Below are 27,845 nucleotides of genomic sequence, written 5' to 3'. Positions count from 1 at the left end.
AAATTGCCTGCATGACACACAAGGCTGTACACTTGAGCTCACCCGGATACCTCACCCAGAAGCTGACAATTTCTGGCTGCTCTAGAAACAATAGAGGCACAAATAATCTTTTGCTAAAACCTCGAAGATTCAGGAAGGAAAAAACTTATAAACGCTCCTTCTCAGGAATGGCACCCAGGATTTGAAACTCACTCCCTCCTGAAACCAGGCTCATCTCCTCCACTACACTTTTTACGAAAGAAGTAAAGGCTATCCTCATGGCTAAATACACTTGAACTATTACTGTGGATTTGTTAAAGACTCTGCACCGACCTGTACTATCCGCTCGATCCCTGTGATTGTTTTATTACTTGTACTAATGTCTTACCTGACTGTCTTTGCTCCCACTTATTTGTACTATTAGCATTATTGATGTACCTGTTTTACTATGCTCCCCCATGTACCTACCCCACCCCACTTATTACCTACAACCACGCTATGCCCAATGGACTGTTATCTACTCTCCTGTTGGTATCCATGCTTTGTAAAGCGCTCTGATATCTGCAAAGATCTTGTTCGCGCTATATAAAACTTTCAAAATAAATAAAATAAATAAGGATGGGAAGAGGGTGTTGCAGAGTTAGAGTTTAAGATGCTGCTCTCCCGGGTATCTTCCTCCAAGTTTCAATCTCTTGAATTAATGTTGTCAAATCAAGTAGAAAGATGCTGATCCAGCTGATTATTTTTCATGATAGGCATTCTTATCTGCAGCACAAGTCTTAATCAACAAGTATGAGAGTATATGTTGTTGTAATGCACAAAGATCGAATGGCCCCTTATCCAGACCAGCAACTCATCCTTTTGTGTATGTTGTCTTCCACCACTGGAATACTCAATTGAAGTTATTTCTATAATAAGGTAAGCACAGTGGGTTATTCGCTGACTGCAATTATTTTTCAGTGCCTACCAAATGGCAGGCTGGAAAATCAAGGGTTGTATTTCAGATAGAAAGCACTGTCCTGTGTGCACTGCACCTTCAAATTGGTGTGCAGGGCGGAAACAAAGACAGTTCACCCCATTACTTATAATGCACTGCCTCCAAGGTAGATGTGAACTTGCACCTGCCCTAGGAGCGGGGCCTTGGTAAAAATCTGAGCGGGTATTTGAAGCAGCCACTCTGTCTTTCATAGTGAAGGTGACGTCAAAATGTACTTTAAAGGTGGAACCAGAAATACCCCTGAAGGGCAGTGCAGTTAGAGATAGCACCAATCTGAAGGGTGGTATCATGGCAACTCCTTTTTCAGCTCCAGAGGGATGCCCTTAGAGCGTGTACCATAATACGGCACAAGGGCAAAATGCTTCTCTCACTTGAGTAGAGCCATGCCCACACGCACACTTAATGCCCTCTTAAGATGGTGCCAGAGCAGTACATGCGCCAGCAGTATCTGTATACAAGAAGGAACCGCACAAGGATCTGTAGCCCCTTCTGTAATATTAGAGTACCCCATGCCACAATAAATGGGTGTACATGCCAGTTGCACCCCGTGACCATAATATGGCCCTAGCTGCCAGGCCCAACTTAGCACTATATCTTTCTCGGAGCGATAAAATAGGATCCACTGAATTGGGTAGCAAAAACAACTACTAATATGCAAAACATAGCATCAAAGTGTGTGGTGTGTGCAATAAAGGTAGTCAATAGCGTTATTATGTAGCCAACCTGTGAGTCCATAAGGTCTAGACGGAACCGCTCCCACATCGGCTCTTATTCCTTCCATGTCAAAGTCTTTCCTCTTCCTGAACCAGCCCAGGTGCTTCCGTTTTTCAGCCAGGCTGCGCTCTTCTGGCTTGTCTGCCTTCCCAAAAAGAAAGAAGCTGCAGCCTGGAACCAGGAAAGCCAAATCCTCCGAAATTCCTGGGAAGTAAAAAAAGAGATCCAACTCTATAAACTGATCCTCAAGAAAACTGCACAATGTGTGACCAAGACCAAAATGCCCCCTTTTTCTCTTGTATTACTAGAACGATTGTCCCGTGAGACTCATTCCAAGGTGGAAACCTTCTGTATACCTTAGAGAGACCCACATTTTCATTTATTGCGTATTTTCATATATTTTTTATTTATTGTGAACCAAAGTTAATTTACAAAACAGACACAGGACAAGTTTTGTTTCAATCCAAAAAGTTAATTCATATGCAACAAAAGTATGAAATGAGTGATAATAGTGTAGATGATGCAGTGCTCAGATAGTGATTTTATTTGCAAAATACATAACACAAGACAACATATACAATTCCCAATGGTGGTCTACATTATCTGCAACAGTTCTTAACAAGGTAGTGTGAACTAGTTCATGTTGATTGTACATGTTAACCAAAAGGGAGGGTTTGTCAACATTTCGACCCTGTCTTATTGTTAGGGTCTCTTCAGGACGTAGTCACCTGACTACCAAACCACCTAAATCATGAATTCACTTCTATATATAAGGAATTTAATACTGGACCCCAGAATATTCACTCATGACAGAAATCCATAGTAATGGAGATCTCACTATCGTTAATGACTCAATATAATTCCCAAATACTGAAACCATCACCTTTCTAATGTTATTGTTCATCCAAATCCATCCAGGAGCAGTAGAAGCTGTCACTACTCGCTACGCCGCCATTAACTTAATGGAATCAGAGATGAACAATTAGATTTAACATATGATGGTTTCAGAATTCTGGGACTATATTGGAGTCATTTATAATTATAAATTCACAGTACTTATTTTCCATGTACCACCAATCATATTATATACAACTACTTCATCTTACATCTGGTGACCCCCACTCAACAACTACAAACCCCAAATGTACTAGAGAATTACAATAGAATTATCAAACCTCTTCTATGTACTATGTATATTACTCTCAATTAAAACTAACCTATTTGAAGTTATGAAATGAGAAATAGTGACCAAGAAGAGATGGAATGGAGAGAAGTCTTTATATAAGGCAGGAGGTTACGATAGGTGATGTTGTTGTTCCAGATGGTGTACTGGAGGCTGAGAGTGGGTGAAAGGTAGGAAGAGTTCACCTATTTACTTTCCCTACAAGTCTCTTGAGTTAAGGAGCAGTGGCCCCCAGAGAAAGGGTATGACCTCCGTTGGGGTGAAGAGGAGGTAGGGGTCAGATAGCTGGTAGAGCTGAGGTTTCCCAATTAATGTATGTGCAATCTTCAGGAGGGGGCGCTTTGTGTTTCAGACTCATGAGAAAAGGGGGTGGGGCAAATCCCCCAAATTCGAGCTCGGGCGGATTATATTGGATATACAAGCTCCAGGTTCTTAATCATTGATTTTTTCGTAGGCTCCAGTGGGCTGTGAGATCTGGTTCAGATGAGGTGGGGGAGAAACGGCTGCGGTGGTAGAGTTAGAGGACGTGGTATCGAAGCTGAGGGTGGAATTTGATTCGGTAGGGTATCCGAGGTATTTATAATACTCAAAGATTCTGTCAAACTAATTAATCCTTCTGTCAGATGCTTGCATAAGGTTGATTCCATTGTTATTGAAGGATATGGTAAGAACTGCATTGAAGTCAGGTGAGGGCATTATGGTTACTTGGAAACCATGAGGAGTTTTCCTCATTGGTTTGGATCGAGGTTGAAGTTAAGACTTCCCCCCACTGGGCTCTTCTGTTACTGAAGAGGAGTAGGTCATTTATCACAGCACCCTTCAACATGCAGAAATAGGCATCCAATACGTAAGTTTTAGGGGACCGTTTGAGCAGATTTGTTTGAAACTTTTAGCAGCTTTTTTAGAAAGGTTAGGGTTAGGGATAAACAATCTTACATGAGTTCAAACCCATTTGAGATAGGAGATTAGCCTTAGAGTAAGTATTAGCTGATGCCATGCTGGAGATGTAAATAACCTGGTGGATTGTGTGAAGAACAGGTTAGAGACTGATATCTGCCTTATGTTTAAAAAAAAGTCCCTATTGTGCAGTAGACTTTTCAGAGAGAGAGCAAGTTAACAATGAGAGAAGTCAGCTGGTTTAAGCCACTGGCTAAAATTCACTGTGAGCAATGGCATTCAGCACATTACCAAGGAGGTCAGCGCACAAAAAGTAGTTCCCTTCAGTGTCAGATGATACTACGGCAATGTGGGCATTTTGAAACGAAAAAAACTATTTTGCTTTAGCCAATATTTATTTTAAACTGATAAGGAGTGTCTGGCAGCTCCCTAAAATAATGTATCACACAACCATGACAAAAAAATCCTAACCAGCCTTAATGCTGACAGCTGAGGCCTGTCCTACTGGGTTTGCCAAAGTTTGTTGATAATCCTTGATTTCGCCCTAATGACATTGCCTGCCGCTTGTTAGCCCCCTGAAGAAACTGTGGGCCAGATTTACGACCTTTTTTTGCAGTCACAAACGGGAAATCGGCCCATTCGAGACCGCAAAATAGGTCTGTGCAATGTACAACCCTATTTTCCGAGTCAGTAATAGCTTACCGACCCGCATAATAGAGTTTGCAACTCGCTATTAGGAAGGGGCGTGACGGTGGCAAAACACTAGCAGTTCACCCTCTGTTTCTAAAAGGTGGTAAGCCACTCACAAACTGGAAGGGGTCCCCAGGGGACCCTTTCCCCTTTGTGACTGGCAGCGAAAATATTTTTTATGAGCAGGCAGTGGTCCCACGGGCCACTGCCTACTCTTAAAAATGAAACAGAAACGTTTCATTTTCCTTTTTTAAATGCATCTCATTTTCCTTTAAGGAAAATGGGATGCATGTAAAAAAAAAACTCTTTATTTAAAAGGTAGTCACATGGTCTGCTGAATCTCAGCAGGCCACCATCCCTGTGAGTGCTGGCCATTCCCAATAGGGTCACAATTTGCGACTTGATTATTAATGAGGCAGGTCATTTGCGACCCTACTGGGAATCGTAAACAGTGACTGAGACACTGTTGTACATTCCATTTTGTGAGTCGCAAAACAGCGTAATTTGCGTCTCACAAAATGAAAGGGTCATACATCTGGCCCTGTGTGTATTCATTTAGTCTTATACAACAGTAGGCTATGAGACTCCACCAAAGGATACGATTATACGATTACCGCATTTTTCTCTTCATCTTGTCCCATGTTGTCACTACCACCAGCCAGTGAGAACAGGCATTTTGAGTGATGTACAGTGCTGCATTACAACGGAATAACAACAGTATGTCAACGAGTAGCTCGTGAGCTACTGGAAGCTCTCCAGCTACCTTTGAATCCTCTTAGGGTGTGCAGCCAAGTCTATCAAAATAGAAGCTTTTGTTTGCCTGAATTAATATACTGATAATGGTATTTGTACCAAAGTGGAAAAGTGTGAATTTCAGACCAAAAAGTGTGTATTTTCGGAACTCATAATATATTGTTTTGTGAAAAATGACCGAATATCTCAAAATACCTTTAAAGCTGATATTTGAGTGATAAACCATGTGGCATTGAGGAGACTTATTACGGATATGTGGAATTCCAAATTGACGAAGTCTTTTTACATTTTTGTTTGCAAGCCTGGATGATGCTGTGACGAGATAACTGCTGGTAACCTTGCACAGGTGTGGTCACAAATGTAATGTCTGGTGTGCATACTATTAAAGCACTAATAAAATTAGTAGCTCGGGACAATTTCATTTAACATAAGTGGCTCTCGTTACAGAAAAGATTGGATACCCTAGCCTACACAGAGCCAACCCTGCGTTAAATGGGAAACAGTGCAAAATCCAAAATGAGGCCGAAAATGACTTTGCAACCTGTATAACATATTAACAATGTACGTACCACCCACAGCATGGCTTAAAGTGTATTTTTCATACGAACATATATGCCCAAAGCGAGAAAGGATGATTTATATAAAACGTTGCCAGCATGGATTTAGTAGAAAACATCTTTAAAGTAGCAGATTCTAATAACAAAATAATCTCACTTTCGCTTAGGTGGAACTGCAGTGCCATCTACTGGCCACGCATAGAAGTAGACTATGTGTTATTTTGCATTAAAAAGTAAAAATCATATAATCTATATAAAATGTTGAAATTAAATTAATAAAAACCTGCCAACCAAGCACCTTTCTGATAAGCAATATGGAAAATACGAGTTTTATCAGCCTTATAAAAACACCAGCTAGTGAATGAGTGCACCCTGCTAGTCAAGTAGACTGAACTCAGAAGCTACTTTGCTTTTTAGCTTCCAGTAGTTGACAGATTAACTATGACTGTGTTGAGCAACAAGAGGCAATTCAGTTTATGGTGTCCGTCAAGCGGGGACCGAAAAATAGGGATAGGAGGGGCCGAAAAACGTGACTGGGTGTGTGAGTGGTTGTGTGTGAGTGGTTCTGTGGATTATGTCAATGAACATATCATGAGTGATGTAATATGTGAGGTAAGTATTGCATTGGGGAGGGGTCTAGTATATCTTATATATTTAGCTCAGGTAAGTATAACTGCTAAATGTCTATGTTTTCATCCGTGTGAAATCTGAGCCTAATTAGAACGTCCCTGTAACCTTTGGGTTTTTCCAGTGGAAAAAGTGAGTGAGTGAATGTGCGTGCGTCCGTCCGTCGGTCCTAACGGAAAGTTTCAATTCTATTAAGGACTCGGAGGCGAGGATTATGCCTTCTTTCTCCACTTTATTGCATAGCAGAGAAGACAATAACAAAGACTACACTACCCATGAACCATAGGGAAAGTGTAGTAGAACAAGAAAATACATAGCAACAGCCAATCACAAATCCCAGATCCAGTGTCCAATCAGGGCCCAGGGAGCCCAACATAGTCCATCAACAAAGTTTTCTCCTCCTCTTTCTGAGCACGTAGACCGCCTCCCTCTGCTCTTCAGGAATCTTACTTGTGTGAATCCGAGCCTGAGGGTAAGAGGAACATATTTACAAGAGGAATTGTTGAGAGAAAACTTTACCGACAAGAACTTATACACATTGCAGGATGATTCAAATCCTAATGCATACCTCAAAAAAGCAAGATAAACTCACATTACTTACTGCCATATGGGGAGGGGTCTCCTCCAGGAGTCCACAGCGGGATAATCCTCGCCGGCGAGTCCTTAATAGAATTGAAACTTTCCGTTATGTTAGCTAGGACATTTTTCATTCTATGTCAGGACTGGAGGAGAGGATTATGCTTGTTCAAAGCTTGCCCACGACCAAAAGAGCCACATTCAGGATTGGTTTAAAATAAAACCGATTGAATGTGGAGTCTGATAACCAATTTACTGCTTTGAGTATATCCTCTAAACACGCCACTAGGCTGAAAGCCTTTGAAGCCATAGCACCCCTTGCAGAGTGAGCCCCAAACTGGCTAAGGCTGATGCCTGCTTCCTGCATCACCCAGCGAACCCACCTAGCTATTGTGGGTGAAGAGACTGCCTTAAACGGCTTTCACAACGAAATAAGGAGCTGCCTCTCTCCTGGAGGGCGATACTCCTAAGTCATCTCCTCATATGCTTTGAGGCAACTGACCACACAAAGCTTTGAAGAATCTGGAAATTGTTGATAGGAGATAGATCTGGAATGGCACTTCGTGCGTCTGAGAAGGGTGAACGTCACTCCATCTGGAGTAAAAATTCTGCTAGAAATGTCCAAAGCTCGGACATGAGACACTTGCCTACAAGAAATCAGACATAAAAGCATGGCAAGTTATGCTGTCAATTCCTTCCTAGAAAGGTCTCTATTCGATTGACATGACAAAAACAGGTTAAGAACCTGATTGATGTCCCAGTTAGCTGAATAGCGAGGTTCCGGAGGTAGGGACAGGCGGATGCCCCGCAACAGCCGACAAACCAAGGGGTGCTCACCCACTGGAGTTCCATCCACTGGGACGTGCCCAGAAGAAACAGTTGACCTAAAGGTGTTGATAGAACGATAGGCCAAGCCCACCGAGGCCAACTGGGCTAGAAAGTTCACAATGCTGACCACATCCGCGACCAAGGGATCAAAACCCCGTCGCAAACACCAACGGGTCCAACTGCCCAATGAGGATCTGTATCTTTTGAGAGTACTGTCCGCCCATGCCTTGGAGATAAAGCTCTTAGCCTCTCGCGAAAGGCCAGGGGCTTCCCATCTACCCTGGAAATCCGCCACGCCATGAGCCTCAGAGAATTCGTGGATACTAGAGGGTGCGGAGACCCGTCCGAGAAGAGTCGGAAACTGGGGGAGTAGGTTCGGAAAATCCAAAGAAAGTTCCAGAAGAACTGGAAACCATACTTGAGACCTTCAGGGGGGAGTGATCATGGTCAGATCTGCCAAGTGTCGACGAACCTGGGCAGACTCCCTCGTGATCATCACAAATGGTGGAAATGAGTAACCCAGCTCCGAGTTCCAAACGCATCCGTCACCGCCTCCAAGGGATCTGGACGCCAGCTGAAAAAACGTGGGATCTGGTGATCCAGTCTGGACGCAAAAAGGTCCACGAGAACTGGCCCCAAAGGATGTTCAGTCTCGCGAAAACCGACTGGTCCAGGTGCCAGAGACTGGAATCCCAGAAATGGCGTGAATGGAAATCGGCTTCCTGATTGTCCTAGCCCGGAAGGTACTCCGCCGTGCGGAGACCTGCTGATCAAGGTAATACTGCCAAAACTCGCCACCAGGTCGGATTGGGCTTTCGACCTGGTCCCCCCCAGCTGATTCACATAACGGACCGCCGAGACATTGTCCATTTTCTGGATCACACACGACTGCACTGAATCTTTCGTCCAGCAACGTACTGCGAAGGACCCCGCCAGAAGTTCTAAACAATTTATGTGTAACTTCTGTTCTTCGGGAGACCACCACCCTCCTGTAGAGCGATCCCCGCATCTGGCACCCCAACCGAGCCTGCTGGCATCCGATTCTATGACCATGTCTGGAGCGGAACCGAAAATCGCTCTTCCGTTCCAAGCCTCCATGTGGTTCAAACTCCATTGAATCTCGGTCCTTGCCTCAACAGACAAGGGGACTTTGTGAGAATATGGATACCCTTTTCATAGGAAAAAAACTTTGAGGCGTTGCAGGGCTCTGTAATTAAGGGGGGCCGGGGGGCCAGAAAAATGGCTTGGATAGAGGCGAACAAAAGACTTTCTGCCGGAGGGAAATCTGTGGCTTGGCGAGTACTCGTCGCAACTCGTGACGGATCTTGGTCACCTTCCTTCCCGGAAGGCTGAGCGTGGATGAGGTGGAGTCTATCACGAATCCCAAGAAGGTAATGCTCGGAGTAGGCTGCAACAGAGATTTTTTTCTCGTTGATAACAAATTCGAGATCTTGGAGGAGTGACACCGCCATCTGAATGCGTTGCAACAGACGCTGAGGGCAAGCAGCCATCAAGAGTAGGTCGTCTAGATATACAATCATCCTGACACCCTTCGACCGCAGGAACTCTACCACCGGCTTGAGTACCTGGGTGAAACACCACGGTGCCGGCGAAAGGCCAAAGGGGAGACAAGTGAACTCGTAAGTGCAGTGATCCCAAAGGAATTGCAGAAACCTGCGGTGGGGTGGGAAGATCAGAACTACCAGATAGGCATCCTTGAGGTCCAGATGGACCATTCAATCGAGAGGTCGGAGAACATCCCGGAGGAGGTGGATCCCATCCATCTTGAAATGGAGGTAAACCAGCCATTGATTGAACTCGCTCAGGTTTATAACCGGTCTCTTGCCGCCATCGGTCTTGGCGACAAGAAAAATGTTGCTCAAGAAACCACCAGGATGTCAGGAAGTAAGGGTGATAGCGCGCTTCTTGAGAAGAGAAGATACCTCTTTGTCTACTAGGTGGGTGTTCTGCATGGAAAACTGAATGGGCCACGAGGGGAAACTTCTGCACTGGGGTCCCTTCGAACTCTACGTGAAAACCCCTCGCTGTCTGCAGGACCCAAGCATCGCGTGTAATGGTTAACCAAACTTGAAAACACCCCGCCAACCGCCCTCCTATTTCTTGAGAGGAAGAAGGGAGAACGCTCACCTGGTCTAGAGGCTGTAGCTCCTCCACAGTATCCTCTCTCTTTACCCCTTTTTCCACACGTGGGATAAAATGTCCAAATCTGGACTGGTCCTGATACTGTCCGGAGCCTCTCTGGTTGGTCTGGCGTTGCTGACTACTAGCCGAGCGGCCCCTCCCTCAGCCGCTCCTGTGAAAAACACGGGGAAACACCTTTTTTATGGTAGACTGAGCCCGGTCTAGTGAGGTGAAAGTATTTACAAATTTACCGAGCTCCTTCACAAAGGGCTCGCCAAATAGCCCACCTTGTGCGACAGCACCTGCCTCCGAATCCGTCGGTCCCCTAGCTTCAGGTCAATCTTGATAAGAAGGGACCGGCGGCGTTCTGTGGAGAGGGCACAGTTAGTGTTGCCCATAAAAATGATAACTTGCTGAGCCCAGCCTCACATTTTGGGTGAAATCATGGACCTTGACTCCTTCGCCTCCTCCGCCATGTCAAGTATTTTTGTAATTGGTCCAAGGGCGTCCAGGAGTTTATCCTGGCAGGCCCTCTAGGATCTATCTATGCCCTTTTTGGGGTCCCTGATTCATTTTGGAGAAAGGTACCCATACAGGGATCTATTTTGGGCGTAAGAGCTACCTTACCATCCAAGGAGGGGCGAGGGCACTCCGCCCGCAGACAATTGCGAGCCTCTTTTTCAAGGCGGCATCGAATATGGGTGGTCACATAAGCCACTACCTTATCGCCTGGTGTCCACTCAGAGGACCTTGGGTGAATTATATAATTCGGATCCAACATGTCTGAGGTGCTCGGAGGATCCTGAGAGGTAACCGGGAGAGATTGTGGGACCGGATCTGCCAGAGGGGGAACCTGATCAGGCAACTGGACTGGGGCGGGGGTGGAGGGCACCCCGGGAAGAGGCACGGGACAACTGGCGAGGAAGGCCTGTCTGAGGCGATCAAAAGCATCATTATCTACCCCTGCCTCGCGGGAACGTTTAGGTGGTGGGGAACTCCCAGGGTCCTGAGGCGTACTGGTGGAAGGGGCCGGGGGTAGGGGGGCGATTTGCTAAGACAGTTGGGTAAAAGCCTGCTGAATTTGGCGGAAGAGCCTATCCTCAAGCGGGGAAATGGCCTGATCCACTGCCCTATATATGGAAGTATCTACCGCCTTGTAAAAGGCGTCCCCTCAGGGCATGTCGGCAAGGGGGTCCTCCTCCTCTTGATAGTCGTCATAATAATCCATAGTGGGAGGACTTGAAAATTATGCAGAGGTAGCTCCCACTGGACCTGTGCACAGAGTCCTTGACAGGCTGGGTGGCAACCTGAAATCTTTTTTAAGAGGTACACCGCCAATCACAGAGTCCTAGTCCGAGGGACAGAAGCTGGCACAGAAATTTCAACAACACACCCTTGTGTCAGGGTGAACTGGTCTGGGTGGCGTCCCTTGCGCAAGCGCTGAATGATACCAGACCTCCTCCCCGTTTTTTAATCTCAACCGCACGCTGCTCTACAACCTGTTGTGGCGTAAGACCTCAGACCAGGGGCCCACCGCAATGCTGGCACGATGTTTGAAACTACCTGAAGAGAGTTTCAACGACGCGCCGCCTGCGAAGGCTCCTGCGCCCTCTGGCGTTGGGAGGACTGGGCCCAAGCCAGAAAGGAGCCATGTAGGTACGGACGCAACCGTAAACACGGCTCACTCGCGCAGCACAGCCTCTGCCGCGGGAGACAGATTAAGAGACGTGCTACACGCAAAAGAAACCAATGAAATTATGTACGGCGCTAGCAGCGAAACTCTGCACACAATGAAAGCTACCGCACACCACAACATAAAAGATTCATACCGGGTAGCAATGCCGATAGCAGCACAAACAAGCACAAAACGCTACAACAGTGTAAATCCTGAGAATAAATACGCCATAACAGCATTAAACAGTGAATAACTGAGGAACATGCCAACATAAAAGACAAGTATATAACAGCACTAGACAGTTAAGCAAACTGAAGAGTACTTATCGTGCTGCGTAGCAGCAAAGAAAGAGGAGGAGAGAACACTGTTGATGGACTATGTTGGGCTCCCTGGGCCCTGATTGGACACTGGATCCGGGAGACTTGTGATTGGCTGTTGCTATGTATTTTCTTGTTCTACTACACTTTCCCTTTGGTTCATGGGAAGTGTAGTCTTTGTTATTGTCTTCGCTGCTGTGCAATAAAGTGGAGAAAGAAGGCATAATCCTTGCCTCAAGTCCTGACATAGAATTCCTTTGATTTGTCCCTTAATGACTTTTTACCCGTTTGACGAATCTCCGCAAAACTTTGCAGACCAATGCCCTTCTAAACAGTGGCAGAGGATGGGAAGATTGGTGAAGGGGGTGCAAAGAAAAAGGGGGTCCAAAACAGATTTTGACCCCAATACATTTCACATAGATATTTTGTATTGGACATAGCACAAAAAAAGTCAGTCGCATTTCAATGAAATTTCACAGGAATGTACAGTATACCATGTAGGTGATCCTTTTTCACATGGCAAATACATTTTCCTAGTTGTTGTTCAGTTGTAAGGCAAGACATCTCAGTGATATATGGTGTCACAGTAGTACCGCAGTACATAGCGATGACAACTCAAAATATGATTGGCTACTGGCATATAGGCCATAGTGGAAAGACAGCCATGGTGGATTAACAAGAGAGGTTAAGCTGTGTGCTGTATATTAGTGTAGGAGAGTAGGGTCTGCTATCCTATGGGCACCCCAAATTTTTGCTTTTTGCTTAACTGGTTTCTGACTTAATGTGGCTGTGGGCCTGCTAATCAGACCCACAGCCTGCTGTTCTCTCTCTAAATTATTGCCAATGCACTCTAGGTGCATTGCCAATTGGAACTGGTTCACCTTATAGGCCCCTGTAACAGTGCACCTTAGGTACCCAGGGCATAGGTGTATCCAAGGCCTACCAGGGGCTGCAGCATGTATTGTGCCACCCCTGGCCTGGCCTAGCTATTTGACACAACTGGCTGATCACTCAGCTTGAGTAAGTTGGTGTAACCACCTCTTACTTAGATGTAGTATATCTATATCTAACATATATGGACACATGATAACCTGCAAGTCACTCCTATGGCAGGCCTCGACAATCCTGGAGGCAGAGTGCTTGGTTTCATGTGAGATGGTGCTCTGGCATGAGCTGAGCCGGTCTGCAGCTTTCGGAACAACGTCCTTTAACTGTTTCATGATATTGCCATACCATATACTCTTAAGTGCCTTATGAACTTCGCGGTTAAATGCTATCTTTGGTTTGGCTTTACCAAAACATGTCGAGTAAGGTGTCACACGACTTGGAATACTACCCCCTCGTCAATTCTGGCGACGGGGGTAGCATTCCATCCTTCTAGAGGGAAATGACATGTAGCTAACCTGAAACCCGGGTAAAGTTAAACATGAGCCTCAGCATCACAAAATGGATGCTGCCACCTCAGACACAAGTCTGACCTCCTGCTGCTGGGAGTCCTTCCAGCTTGGGAGGCCTGCAAAGGGTTTCCTGTCAGGGGAGGTGCTTGCACCACCCCAGACAGGATTTTGTGTAGTGGGTTAGGGAGGGCTGAATAGAATAAGACATGCCTGGGGCACACAAGGTGTCCCTGTGCATATGCCAGTTCAAACCGGAGCTGGGGCTTTCCTGCCCCAGTCCTGGCGCGAAACTGGACAAAGGACAGGGGGTGTAACCACCCCCCTTCCTGGTGCCACCCAGGGGAGGGACCTAGCACGTGATCCGGCCCCTAGATTTGGTTTAAGAGTAGGAGCTGTGTCCTAAGACTTCAGATCATTCTGAACTCAACTTGAAAATAAGAAGAATAATGGACTTCGACGTTCTGCTGCACAGAAGACTGAAGAGCATCTCCCTTGTGGCCAAGGATTGACCACCCTGTGAATACAGGCACCATCCAGCAACTCGACGTCAGCTTTGTAGGCGCGTGCCGCCGGAGCCCGAGCCCAGAGCCCAACAAGACCTGGATTCCCAGACATCTCAGAGCCCGATCCACAGTCCCTGAAGAGAAGAGACCCGTGGAGGCACCGAGAGACGTGGGACCGTCATCTTGGTAGATCCACAAGAAGCTGACTGCGCAGCACCCGAGGCATCCTCAACGCTGTGCTTTGGGGTTTGAGAAGCCCCACCACCGAGCAGCATCTGCACCAAAAAGCAGCCCTCCAGCATCTCCACGATCTGCATGGGGCCCTTGTGCATTTTGTCACTCGACGCGTCATCCCGGTCACTGGTCCGTTGGCTAGTGGCCATCTTGGCGACAAAATTGACAATCAACACCACTGGTCTGGTTGGTTCAGAATGGCCCTCGCTCCTGTAAAAAGGAGCAGCCCCTCTGACCTTGCTGGTCCGAGTAACAAGCTTTCTTCGACTCCTGCGTGGCTTGCATTAGCCAAGGCCTGTTTGCTTCAATCAAGTCGCCGAGACCGCCATCAGCTAGAGCCTGCGTCGGACAGCTCGTGATCGACTCCTGGACGTCCTCGACCTCTTCGTGTCCACGTGGCTGCAGAGACAAGCTACACTTCTTCACCTGTTTGCACCCGACAACAACTGGTTCCTTCCTGGTTCCTCGCCAGTCACTGGCTAGTGACTTTGAACATTGTCCCCTCTGCTTTCAGGTCTTCACTTCTTCAGATCCACCCTTGGATCCACTGGAACTCTCCTCGACGACCCGCCTGCAGCATCTTCATCTCCAGGCTCCATAGAACAGCACGACAAAACCCGATACACTTTGAGACATATGCACCCGCTTCCTGTGGGTGAGGTAACTCTGGCACTCCGGTGCCCCCGTGTAGAAATACACCTCTAGTGTCCAAGTTCCAAGGTGCTAGGTTCTAGGTCATCTGGAAGGTTCCCGTTTCTTTAACTTTGTGACTTTTACGCACCCATTGAAATCAATAGGCGCCTGCGTGTAACTTCCAGCACTGCACACGCATTCCGTGGGCCTCCTGGTCACTAACTTTTGTTAGCTCCTTGCAGTCCCAGTGATTCACCAGGCCCTAGGTCTTCTTCCTTTCAGATACGTGGTTCTTATACCACTATTTTATTATATGGTTTGAGTGGCCACCAGGGCTATCCATATCGTGCAACTTTTGTATATTTAAACACTGTTTGGTTTTAACGCATTTGCTTCTGTGCTCATAAAGAGTATAGGGGATATTGTAGTAAATAAATATATATTTTCAATATATATCTGTGTGGTGTCCTTTCATTTGGTATTCAAGGAGAGTGTATATGGTAAAACAGCTTGCTTCACATGCCTTTACAGAGTTTAGCCTAAGACTGCTTTGTCCATGCTACCCCTAGGATAGCTGGTCTATAAGGTTGACTTACAACCAATCATCATAAGGGTTGTTTGGACTGATAAAAGGTGGTCACCAGAACTAGTGAACATCATATATCAGGCCAACTTCTCACAATTAGTATAAAAAATAGAGAGGGAAAGGTTATACATTTTGTGCAAGTAGGCTTCAGAAAGCTCACATAAGGTAGGAATATGTCATTTAATATGCGTTTAAAAAAAACAGTTTAATAGACTACTGCTGGTGTTTCTAGGAAGAACTGCAGTACTGTAAAAACCATTTTAAAAAATGGAGACATGTTTAAACATGATTTACATACACTGTAAGTTGACTCTTAAAAGAGCCTTTGATTTTAGGTGAAAAACTTGTACTTTGGTATTGTTGGAAATCCATTTTTGATGTTACACAAGAATGCATTATTGCAATGGGTGTTTAAATGGACACCATCTCCTTGATATAGTACCTTGGTATGTATCGATGAAAAGTTACTATGTGAATGGCTAATGACTGCCTTTACAAAAGTTAAAGGCAGCCATCTTGTCCGCCAGTGGCAATATCACCAACAGGCACACCACAGAACTCCTGTCGACCGACCACCGCTGCGTCCACTTCTCCTCCACCAAACTCACCGTACACCACCACGCCCACCGCTACCCTTGCAGAAGTTGGAACAAGATCACTGAAGAACAGCTCACCTCCTCCCTCAACAAACGCTAACACCTCAGCATGCAACCTCCACTAATAGATCTCTGACTGCGCCGACAATCTGGCCCCCCTGAAGGTAACACCAAGCAAGCAACACTCCAAGAAACCCAGCGGGTTCTTGCCCACCAACCACAAGTCCAGATGCATCTGTAGACGATTTGAGAAGAGATGTAGGAGCAGCAAAACCCCGGAAGACCACTCAGCCTTTAAAACCGCACACAACCACCTTATCACGAACTAAGAAAGCAGCCCTGCAAGAAAGAATTAAAGCCAACGAACTGAAGGACTGGGTTATTTAAGACCCAGCGGTGCCAGGGGACAACACCTGAAACCTTCGTGTGTAACCTGCTCCGGCGTACAGATGACAGAGACACGGGACACTTCCTTTGGCGTCAAAGATTCAAGCTTTATTTACTGCAGGGAACACAGAAGTCACGGCAAGTACAACGCGTGCAACTTGGGGAGACTGCTTCAAATTGCTACAAATGGGTCGCTCCTTTTATACAAGTTTCTTCCATAGGGTTACATGGCACACAAAGGTTTATGGCTTGGTTCCCATAGTTATCCCCGAGAGGGGTCGCTTTGGTCACTTTGATACATTCAAGGCCTGGAACATAAGTGCGGAAACATTTGGTGGTTCCCAACTGCAAAAACCCATCTTCCCACCATTAGTACATTCCAATCAGCAATAAAACAGATCGAAGAAAGAACAAGGACAGGTGCGGAGGAAGATGGAGACAGTGGGAAATTGGAAAGGGTGTAAAAGAGGAGGTGTCGGGGAAACACGAGCTACAGGCATCAAAGGGACGTGCCTAATGGGATGCACGGTTGAGACAATAAACCGGCACGGCAATATGAGCCTCAAGCGGGGCCACCTGCCTTACAGTATCATCCCCCTCGTCATAAAGACATTTTCAAAGGACATGTGTCTTCCGTAGATATCTTGGGAATCCCAGGGTCGCGAAGCGGACAACGTCCGTTCGCTGGCTACTTGAGGGCAAGAGACAAAATGGATGCCATATCTAAGATGGAACCCGTGGGTACAGATAGAATAACCCACGTAACAGACGAACGGTTTTAGGTTAGCACAGCGAAACTGCAAACACCCACTAAACTCGCCATTTGCGGTTCATAGATACCAGACTCGACCATATTCGTGCGAGTCGAAAACATCACTTACAATTGTCACGGAACCTCAGAACTCAACAGCAAAGAACTTTTTTTCCGTGGTCAAGAAAATTCACCAGCAAAGAGACAGCATACATTTCACCCTCCTAAGACCTCTGCAACAAACTCGGCACCTGCTTCCACCACAAGGTCAAGGAGAAATACAACAGCTTCGATACCCCACCCCACCCCACCTACAACCACCGTACCCAAAACCGGACTCCAGCAGACCCTCCTCAGCTGGACTTCCCTAGCTGCAGACAACGCCCTTAAGATCATGGAGAGCATGCACTCTGGTGCACCCTCGGACCCCTGCCCGCAACACATCTTCAACAAGGCTAGCACCACCATCATCCACTTACTCTTAAGCACCATCAACTGCTCCATCGACTGCGCCACCTTCCTGGATGACTGGAAGCACAATGAGATCAAGCCCTTGCATGAAGAACCCCTCTGGTGACCCGACTGACCTTATGAACTTCAGACCCATCTCTCTTCTCCCCTTCACAGCCAAGGTCATCGAAAAGGCCATTCACACCCAACTTTCCAAATTCATGGATGCGAACTACATCCTGGATCTCTCCTAATCCAGCTTCCAAATCAACCAGAGCACACTCCTCGACGGAGGCGAAACGCAAGCCCGCATCCTCCTTGACCTCTCAGCCACCTTTGATACAGTCTCTGACCATACCCTATGCACAACACTCAACGACGTCTGCATCCATGACAAAGTCCTTTTATGGACCCACTCATTCCTCAGCGGTCGAACACAGAGAGTCAGGCTACCTCAGTTAATCGTGGAACCCACTGAGATCAGCTGAGGCGTGCCTCAGGGCTCCTCCCTGAGCCCCACTCTCTTCAACATCTACATAGCCCTGCTCGCGGCCATCCTCAGGAAGCACAGACTAAACATAGTCTCCTATGCCAATGACACCCAGCTAATCCTATTGTTCACCAAAAAACCCACAGTCACCAAGAACAACTTCCACAACGGGATGAAGGCTGTCGCCACCTGAATGAATAACAGCTGCCTCAAGCTAAACTCAGAGAAGAACGAAGTCCTCATCATGGGTTCCACCCCCTCCGCCTAGGACGACTTCCGGTGGCCCGCAGCACTTGAAGCCCCCAACACCCACAAAACATATGCATCATCCTGGACCTTCAGACGAACCGCCGTCGCTCTGAGGCTGGAGCTTAGCGCGACTTGGCAGCTCGGCCAAGTAAAATAAATATATATATATATATATATATATATATATATATATATATATATCTATATATATATATATATATATATCTATATATATATATATATATATATATATATATATATATATATATATATATATATATAGATATATATATATATAGATATATATATAACCTACTGGCGGTCGCCAGTAGGTAGTTATAGTTAGGATTTTTTTCAATGCAAAATCTCAAAATTCTATTTGGAATAACTTTGGCGCCGGTTGACGAATCTGCCTGAAAATTTCCTCAAATTTGCCTCATCGAGCTCCGGTCCTTCCCTAAAAGTTTGGGGGGGATTCGTCAAGCGGGGTCCGAGATAAAAGGGGGGTCCCAAAACGTGTTTTACCCATGTTAATTTCCATAGGGCGGTCGAACTCACTTCTAGCCCGAACGGCTGAATGGATTTCCACCAAACTTGGCAAAATTGTAGGGACTGGTAGCCCGATGTGCCTTTGCTATGTCTCAAGATATGTGCTCCAGTGGATTTTGAGTAATTTAGGTTCAAAAAAATATATATATCTATGGCAGCGCCCCGGTACGCGCACCGGGGAGCGCACCGGGTGCGCTACGCGACTTGCGCACGGAAAGCTGATTGGCTCTCGGGTGTCTGTAAACATTCGAAACAGTCCGGAGCGGCCGCCGTCTTGTGTCTCGGTAGAATAGAGACACAAGAGGTGGCAAAAACAAAGGGGAAATGACCATAAGGGGGCAGAGTAGACCCCCCCTGACCCCCTAGGTTTGATGTGGGGGCCATAAAAGGGCCCCGCGGGGCCCAAAATGTTTTGTTAAATTTTTTTTTATTTTCGCGGGGGGAGCGCCCGGTACGCGCACCGGGGAGCGCACCGGGGAGCGTACCATGGGGAAAAAAGAATGACCGAGTTTTAAAAATATGTTGCCTTTTTTTATAATTTGGAGGTAGTTCTAAAAAGAACAGTTTTTTTTTCTTTTTGTTGTTTTTTCAGAACAAAAACAAAACTCAGGAGCGAAAAAAAGGGGAAAAATTAGGGCTGGGGAAGGCAGCGGTGTTCTTGCCTCTTTCGTGGAATGAGCTTGATGCTCTGCTCACCATAGCAAAGCAGTTCATCGCATTGCTTGCATTTTATAGTAATGTCACTAAAAACAGGTTGAATGTTCGGAATCATCTCCAACTCCGCTGCACGTCCTCTCCCTGATGTTGTGGGTTCTCCTGAAGATGTAGAGGCACCATCCCTTGGGGGATTACGTGCCAGGTCTCGGACACTCTCCCGGGCATAGTTCTGGGGGTGCCTGCGTTGGACGTGGCGAATCATTGTCGAATTGCCAAAACTGTACTTCCTTTTTGGGTCTCCTCGGGAAAGCACAGTATGGCAGATTTGGCATTCTACTTTGGGAGCATTCACCTTTTTAAATCCTTCAGGTATTGAAAAAAAATTCCAAATAAAGTGCTCCTTGATCTTGGGCTGGGGAGGCTCTTCCTGAATGAAGCCATCTGAGTCCTCACTACTGCTGGATGGTCTAGCTGCCATTCTTTGCACAAAATGGTAGGACAGAAAAAAACAGGTCTTGCTGTCTCCAAAGTGAAAGAAGAAATGAAGGAAATGGGTGGGGTTTTCATTAGTTGTAAAAAAAAATGATAACAACCAATGAAAAGAGTTATTTTAAGGACACATGACCAGGGCTTTGATCATTTTGAAACCAAAACTGTCCTGAACCAATAAAAAGTGTTATTTTTAGGTCACATGACCCGACGCGCTTACGCTACGTGCCCCGGGGCGCGGCCCAGGGCGCGTCGCGTAAGCGCGTCGCATGCTTACGTTGCGCGATCGTATTCGCTCGAGTGCTTCTGGGTGCGCTTACGCCATGCGTATCACGCGGACGCAGCTACGCGATACGTCACGATGATGTTTTCGTTCGTGGCAATAACGCTAACGAGACGCTCACCGGTGCGTGCCGAAAAAGTGCGCTTTCCGGTTCGCTCACCGGGAGCGCTCCAGAGCAAAAAAAATAGAAAAAGAAATATTACATTTCATAGCTATAGACATTTGCTATTAAAAAACCTATGAAATTCACTGAAAAAACCATAGGTTTCACACCAGTTATAGTTAGGAATTAGCATTTAAAAAACCTATGAAATTCACTGAAAAAAACAGAGGTTTCAGATCAGTTATAGTTAGGAATTAGCATTTAAAAAACCTATTAAATTCACTGAAAAAAACATAGGTTTGACACCAGTTATAGTTAGCTGGAAATTTTACTGACATAAAACCAATGAAATTCCCACGTTATAGTTAGTTGGACTCACTATAACTTGCGCGTGTAATGCACTGCTGATGACATCACATATTTTATCACTCATGACATCACTGATGACACCATCCAGTGAATGTGTGTCTTTCTGAAAAATAAATATGTTTTATATATGTATATGTAAAGGTCGATGGAAGAATAAATGTTTAAATAAGTGTCTTAATGGATGTTTTTTTAAAAAGAAATTGATTGGTTAACTGGCTTATTAAGTGTATTTTAGTGAATACATATATTAGCGAGTATTGTTTAAATATTTAAATGTTTGTATCAGTAACAGAGAGGCTTGCACTGCTGGATGGTTTCAGCCACGTTATAGTTAGTAATTAGCATTTAAAAAAACCCTAGAAATTAACTGAAAAAACCATAGGTTTCACACAAATTATAGTTAGCTGGACATTTCACTCATACAAAACCATTGAAATTCCCCGTTATAGTTAGTTCAGCTAACTATAACTCGCTCGCCCTCAATGCACTGCTGATGACGTCACATATTACATCACTCATGACATGGTCAGTGACATCACTTATGACATCACTGATGATATCTCAAATGACATCACTGATGACATCATCCAGTGAATGTGTGTCTTTCTGAAAAATAAATATTTTTTATATATGTATATCTAAAGGTCGACGGAAGAATAAATAGGTAAATAAGTGTCTAAATAGATGGGGGTTTTTTGTAAAATTGATTGTATAACTGACTTATTAATTATATCTCAGTGAATACATGTATTAACGAGTAATGCTTAAATATTTAAATATCTAAATCGGTATCTCACTTTGTGTATAAGTGGCTGCATGGGTTGGTGAGTATCTACATGAGTGTGTATATGGGTTATTAGTTTGTTTTTTGAGTATCAATATGAGTGTGTATGGTTCGGTGGGGGATATTACTTAGAGTATAGATGCATGAATGAGTGACTCACTGTTTGTATGTTTTTTGAAGACAGCATGTGTGCAGGACTGTATGGGTGGATGAGTGGGTGTATGGGTGTGTTAATAAGTGAATGACTGTCTCAATATTGTCTTTATTAGTAAGTACATATGTTTTAAACTAGTATATGTGAGTATTGATGTATATAAGTGAGTATATGTGATAGTGAGAGATTGGAAGAGTTCCTGTATAAATAAGTATGTGTTTCTATAAGTGATTGTTTAGGAGAGTAAGTATGTGTACGTTTCTGTAGAAGTAAGTGTAGTGGTGTGTGTATAGCTGTATATGCAAGTAAATGGATGTTTGATAGTTTATTTGCATGTGTGAGTATGTGTGTGAGTAACTTTGGATGAGTATCAGTGTGTAACAGGATGTATAGGTGTATAAGTACATATGATGAGTGAGTACATGTATGAGTGACTATATAGAACTGTTGGTGAATGAGTGGATGTGTATGTAGATTTTGGAATTACTGAATAGGTTGTTGTAACTGGTATTGGTATCTCCATTGATTTGGAATTTTTAGTTTCTATTTTTGAATGTGTTTGTCAAAGGTTATATTACACTGAGAGGAGGTCTGCCACTTTTTCACAAGGATGATGTCATCAGTGATGTCATTTGAGATGTCATCAGTGATGTCATGAGAGATGTCACTGACCATGTCATGAGTGATGTAATATGTGACGTCATCAGCAGTGCATTGCGGGCGCACGAGTTATAGTTAGCTGAACAAACTATAACGGGGAATTTCAATGGTTTTGTATGAGTGAAATGTCCAGCTAACTATAACATGTGTGAAACCTATGGCTTTTTCAGTGAATTTCTAAGGTTTTAAAGTATTTATTTTTAGATATTATATTTTTTAATTACATTACATATTTTTAATATAAATTGAAGAAAAAAAAATTAAATATTGAAATTGTAATTTTTTTTATTTTATATTTTTTAATGTATATATATTTTATATAGCAGGCAATGATATCCTATGGAAAGAAATTCAAGTTACTGGTAAGTTCAGTTAAATTTACTTTTCAGGAATAGTAGTGAGCTGAAAGATGCAGCACTGAGGTCTCTCCAGATAACAGGTGAGTAAATCGGAATTCGTAGTTCGGCTGATTTTAGAGGAATTTTTCAAAGTTCCAAAACTCCACACTTGGAAGAATTTCCAAGTGAAACCAGTCAATGTTAGCCTATGGAAGGAAATTCAAGTTACTGTAAGTATGGTTAGAATTACTTTTCAGGATCAGTAGTGGGCTGAAAGATGCAGCACTCAGGTCCCTCTTGATAACAGGTGAGTAAATTGGAATTCGTAGTTCGGCTGATTTTAGAGGAATATTTCGCTCAATAGTGAAGGAAGGGGCGGGGCCTGAGGTGACATGTGTGCAAACACGCCCTGTGGAGCGTTTTAGTTTGGGGAATTAATTCCTCTTCAATCCTGAGGTCCCCCGTGAGCCAACTAGCCCACCAGGTACCTCCAGTATGCGCCAGGGAGCTGCATTGCAGAGAGGTGTTCAAAGGGCACGTCCCCTTTTTACAACACTGCAACGCAGCTCCGTGGCGCTTACTGGAGGTACCTGTTGGACTAGTTGGTCCCTAGGGGACCTCTGGATTGAAGAGGAATTAATTCCCAAACTTAAAACGTGCCACAGGGCATGTTTGCACACATGTCACCTCAGGCCCCGCCCCCTACCTTCACCACTGTGCAAACACACCCAGTAGCGCGTTCTAAATTGGGGGATTAAGTCCCCTTGCATACTGGGGGTCCATGGGGCCAAACTAGCCCTCCAGTATGCGCCAGGGGGCTGCGTTGCAGAGGTGTAAAAAGGGGCGTGGCCTCATTACACCTCTCTGCAACGCAGCCCCCTGGCACATTTGCAGAGGAGGAACTAACTCCATTTGCATACTGGGGGTCCCTGGAGGCCAACTATCCCACCAGAAACCTCCAGTATACGCCAGGGGGCTGCGTTGCAAAGAGGTGTAGTGAGGCCTCGCCCCTTTTTACACCTCTCTGCAACGCAACCCCCTGGCGCGTTGCACAGGGGAACTAATTCCCCTTGCATTATGGAGGTCCCTGGGGGCCAACTACCCTGCCAGGAACCTACAGTATGCGCCAGGGGGCTGCATTGCAGAGAGGTGTAATGAGGACACGCCCCTTTTTACATCTCTCTGCAACGCAGCCCCCTGACACATTTGCAGATGAGGAACTAACTCCCCTTGCATACTGGGGGTCCCTGGGGGCCAACTAGCCCACCAGGAACCACCAGTATGCGCCAGGGGGCTGCGTTGCAGAGAGGTGTAATGAGGCCACGGCCCTTTTTCCTCCCATCTGCAACGCAGCCCCGTGGAGCGTTTGCAGAGGGGGAACTAATTCCCCTTGCATACTGGGGGTGCCTGGGGGCCAACTAGCCCACCAGAAACCTCCAGTATGCGCCAGGGGGCTGCATTGTAGAGAGGTGTAATGAGGCCATGCCCCTTTTTACACCTCTCTGCAACGCAGCCCCATGGCGCTTTTGCAGAGGGGGAACCAATTCCCCTTGCATACTGGAGGTCCCTGGGCGCCAACTAGCCCACCAGGAACCTCCAGTATGCGCTCGGGAAGGTACAGTGGTGGAGTGGTGTGGCTCACTGGTTAGAGGCGGCAGGCCAGGAAGCAGACGACGGCCCGAGACCAGAGTTCAATTCCTGACGCGGCAGGGTCGTGGACCAGGGTCAGCGGACTCGATAATTCTTGCCTCGGTGCCTACTCTAACCAGGAATCACACTTGGCAACTCTAGGCATTAGCTTGCCTCATCTCCACAACGGCCCCCCACATACGCCGGGGATGCCTGGTTTCACCCTGGAGATACCCAGTAGGGTCCATCTCACAGGAAAAGCCAGGACGGGTTCCCCAGCGGTTCACAGCGCGGAGAAACCCCATGTGGGGCGATTCATGCGCTTTAACAAGACATCATTACATTACAGAGTACAAAGTACAGTACAGAGTACCGTACAGAGTACTGTACTTCGCACCCCATAATTTAAAAAAACATCTATTTTTTTGGGCCTTGGGGTGTCCTTGTGGGACCCCCTGAGCAGGCCTAGGGGGTCAGGGTGTTTCTACCCTGCCCCCTTTGCGTGTTTTGCACATTTGTTTCACTGCTTTCTTGTGCCTCGGTTCTAGATTACATCATTCAGGACATGGTCAGTGACATCAATGATGACATCCCAGATGACATCACTGATGACATTATCCAGTGTATGTGGTTTGGTTAGTTATTTAAATATGTATTATATACTTATAACAATCTGCATTGAAGAATGAGTGGATATATAAATATCTGGATGGAGGATTTAGTTGCAGTATGATTGACTGTTTACTTGGACTAATTTATAGTGTCTCACTAAATATATTGGATAGTGACTAAACTGTGTGAATATCTGTATCACTTTGTCAGTTGTAGGGTACCCTGCTGTACCAGTTGGTTACTAGCTATGTGAAAGTCTATATTAGTTATTGATTAGTTACCTGAGTATTTATATGGGAGAGTGAATGTGTGTGTGGTTCGGTGGGGGGTGTGACTGCCCAAAGATGTGTGAATAGTTGATGCCCCGCCTCCCCGCTACCGCCTCCCAGCTGACCCGCCCACGCTCCGCCCCCTCCACTATCCTTTAAATGCCAGATGTTCCAACGCGCTACGGCCACGCCGAAGGTGCGCCAAAGGTAAGCCCGTCTACGCCCGTCCGCGCCTGGACCGCGCCCAGCGCCAGAACCCCTGGTCCTTGTAAAGTCCACCCCTCCCGCATTACTTACGATGCCACCACCCTCCTAGCCCTCAACCCTGGCCGCTCCCTCTACTGCGTCCAAGCTGCTCCTGGACACACCCATGGACCCTTTTCCTGCTACTCCTGCAAGTTCGACGGCACCAAGAACAACTCCTCATCTACGAACACACAACAGATTCCCGATCCCAACCACCTACAATGCATCCTGCTCAACACCCGCTCGGTCCACAGACACGCCATTGACCTCTGGAATCTACTCGACACCATCTCTCCGGACGTCGCCTTCCTAACAGAAACATGGATGAATGCCTCTTCAGCCCCAGACATCACCATTGCCATCCCGGAAGGCTATAAGATCATTCGCAAGGACCGTACCGGCCACACAGGAGGAGGCATCGCTATCGTCCATAAGAAATCCATCCGCATCTCAACCAGCTCAGACGTCAATCTCGCCAACTCTGAACACCTTCACTTCCAGATCCACATCGACCCCAAGACCACACTCAGAGGCACCCTCCTTTACAGGCCACCAGGACCCCGCGCACAATTTAGTGAAGACATCACGGACTTCATCACTCCACACGCGCTCCCCTCCGAGGACTACATCCTTTTGGGAGACCTCAACTTTCACCTTGAAAAGAACAACGACCGCAACACCACCACCCTTTTGGACAACCTCGCAAACCTCGGACTTAAACAACTTGTCACTACCCCCACCCACGTCGCAGGTCACACACTCGACCCTATCTTCACCTCCAGCAAACATGTTTCCTTCAGCCACACCACAGCTCTCCTTTGGACTGACCACAGCTGCGTTCACTTCACCTACAACAAGCCCACATCCAACAACCAGCCCCAACCCACTCTGCAAAGAAACTGGAACAAAATCACCATCGACCAGATCTCCTCATCGCTTCTTCAAAAGCCCCCCGCCCACTCCTCAAACCCAGACCAAGCAGCCACCAACCTCACCCAATGGTTATCCAACAGTGCCAACATCCTAGCACCACTGAAAAAACGACAAATCAAACTAGGCAGCAAGAAGGCCTCCTGGTTCAACGATGACCTTAAGAAATCCAAGAAACTCTGTCGCTCCCTCGAGAAGGCCTGGAAAAAAGACCCAACCACCAGCACCAAGGACGCCTTCAAAAACGCCACCCGCATACACCACCAACTAATCCGAAATGCCAAGAAAGCAGCCTTCAAGGACCGTCTAGATAACAACGCCCACAACAGCAAGGAATTATTCAACATCGTCAAGGAATTTACCAACCCCTCAGCCAACTCCAACGACATCACCCCCTCTCAAGCCCTCTGCGACTCCCTAGCCTCATTCTTCCACAACAAAATTGCAGACATCCACAACAGCTTCGACAACCAACCCGGAGACCAACCCACCCAATCCCCTGCAGGACCCCCACCCCCCCTGAACATCCTCAATGACTGGAAGCCAATCTCCACTGAGGACACCATCCGTCTGATGAACTCTATCCACTCAGGATCCCCCACAGACCCTTGCCCTCACCACATCTTTAACAAAGCAGACTCCATTATTGCACCGCACCTCCGAGACGTCATCAACTGCTCCCTCAACTCCGCAACCTTCCCGGAAAGCTGGAAACATGCCGAACTCAGCGCCCTCCTGAAGAAACCCACAGCTGACCCCACCGAACTCAAAAACTATCGCCCTATCTCACTCCTTCCATTCCCGGCCAAAGTCATCGAGAAAGCTGTCAACAACCAGCTCGCCGCATTCCTCGAAACCAACAAATCCCTCGACTCCTCACAATCCGGCTTCCGAGCCAAGCACAGCACCGAAACCGCCCTCATCGCAGCAACAGACGACATTCGAACTCTACTGGACAATGGAGACACAGTCGCCCTCATCCTCCTCGACCTCTCCGCAGCCTTCGACACAGTCTGCCATAGCACCCTTCTACAGCGCCTCAAAAACATCGGAATCCAAGGAAAAGCACTGGAATGGATCACCTCGTTCCTCTCCGGAAGAACCCAGAGAGTCCGCCTTCCACCTTTCAAGTCAGAGGCCACTGAAGTCATCTGCGGCGTACCTCAAGGGTCCTCACTCAGTCCCACCCTCTTCAACGTTTACATGAGCCCCCTCGCGGCCATCGCACGCCAACATAACCTCAACATCATCTCCTACGCCGACGACACTCAACTGATCCTATCACTCACCAGAGACCCTAACACGGCCAAAACCAACCTACACGAAGGAATGAAAGAAGTAGCCGAATGGATGAAGCACAGCCGTCTGAAACTGAACTCCGACAAAACAGAAGTCCTCATCTTAGGTACCTCCCCCTCCGCCTGGGACGACTCTTGGTGGCCAGAGGCCCTTGGAAAAGCACCCATCCCGACGGACCACGCACGGAACCTGGGCGTCATCCTGGATTCCTCACTCTCGATGAACAGACAAGTCAACGCCGTTTCTTCATCTTGCTTCAACAT

General features: G+C 46.4%; 1 protein-coding gene across 9 annotated transcripts in view; it reads right to left on the bottom strand.

Moving 5' to 3' along the window:
* FTCDNL1 (formiminotransferase cyclodeaminase N-terminal like) overlaps window positions 1–27,845 on the bottom strand; it is a 222,698-nt gene that overhangs the window by 103,534 nt on the left and 91,319 nt on the right. For all 9 annotated transcript variants that reach the window (XM_086955474.1, XM_086955472.1, XM_086955476.1 and 6 more), the window contains exon 5: window positions 1,700–1,894. In XM_086955474.1, coding sequence (XP_086811600.1) covers window positions 1,700–1,894 — 195 coding nt within the window. The remainder of the gene's footprint in view (window positions 1–1,699; window positions 1,895–27,845) is intronic.

The sequence above is a fragment of the Lissotriton vulgaris genome, chromosome 2_1 (assembly GCF_964263255.1).
Source record: "Lissotriton vulgaris chromosome 2_1, aLisVul1.2, whole genome shotgun sequence".
Taxonomy (NCBI): Eukaryota; Metazoa; Chordata; class Amphibia; order Caudata; family Salamandridae; genus Lissotriton; species Lissotriton vulgaris.
Note: the sequence above shows the minus strand (reverse complement) of the source record. Positions and strands in the feature narration are given on the sequence as shown.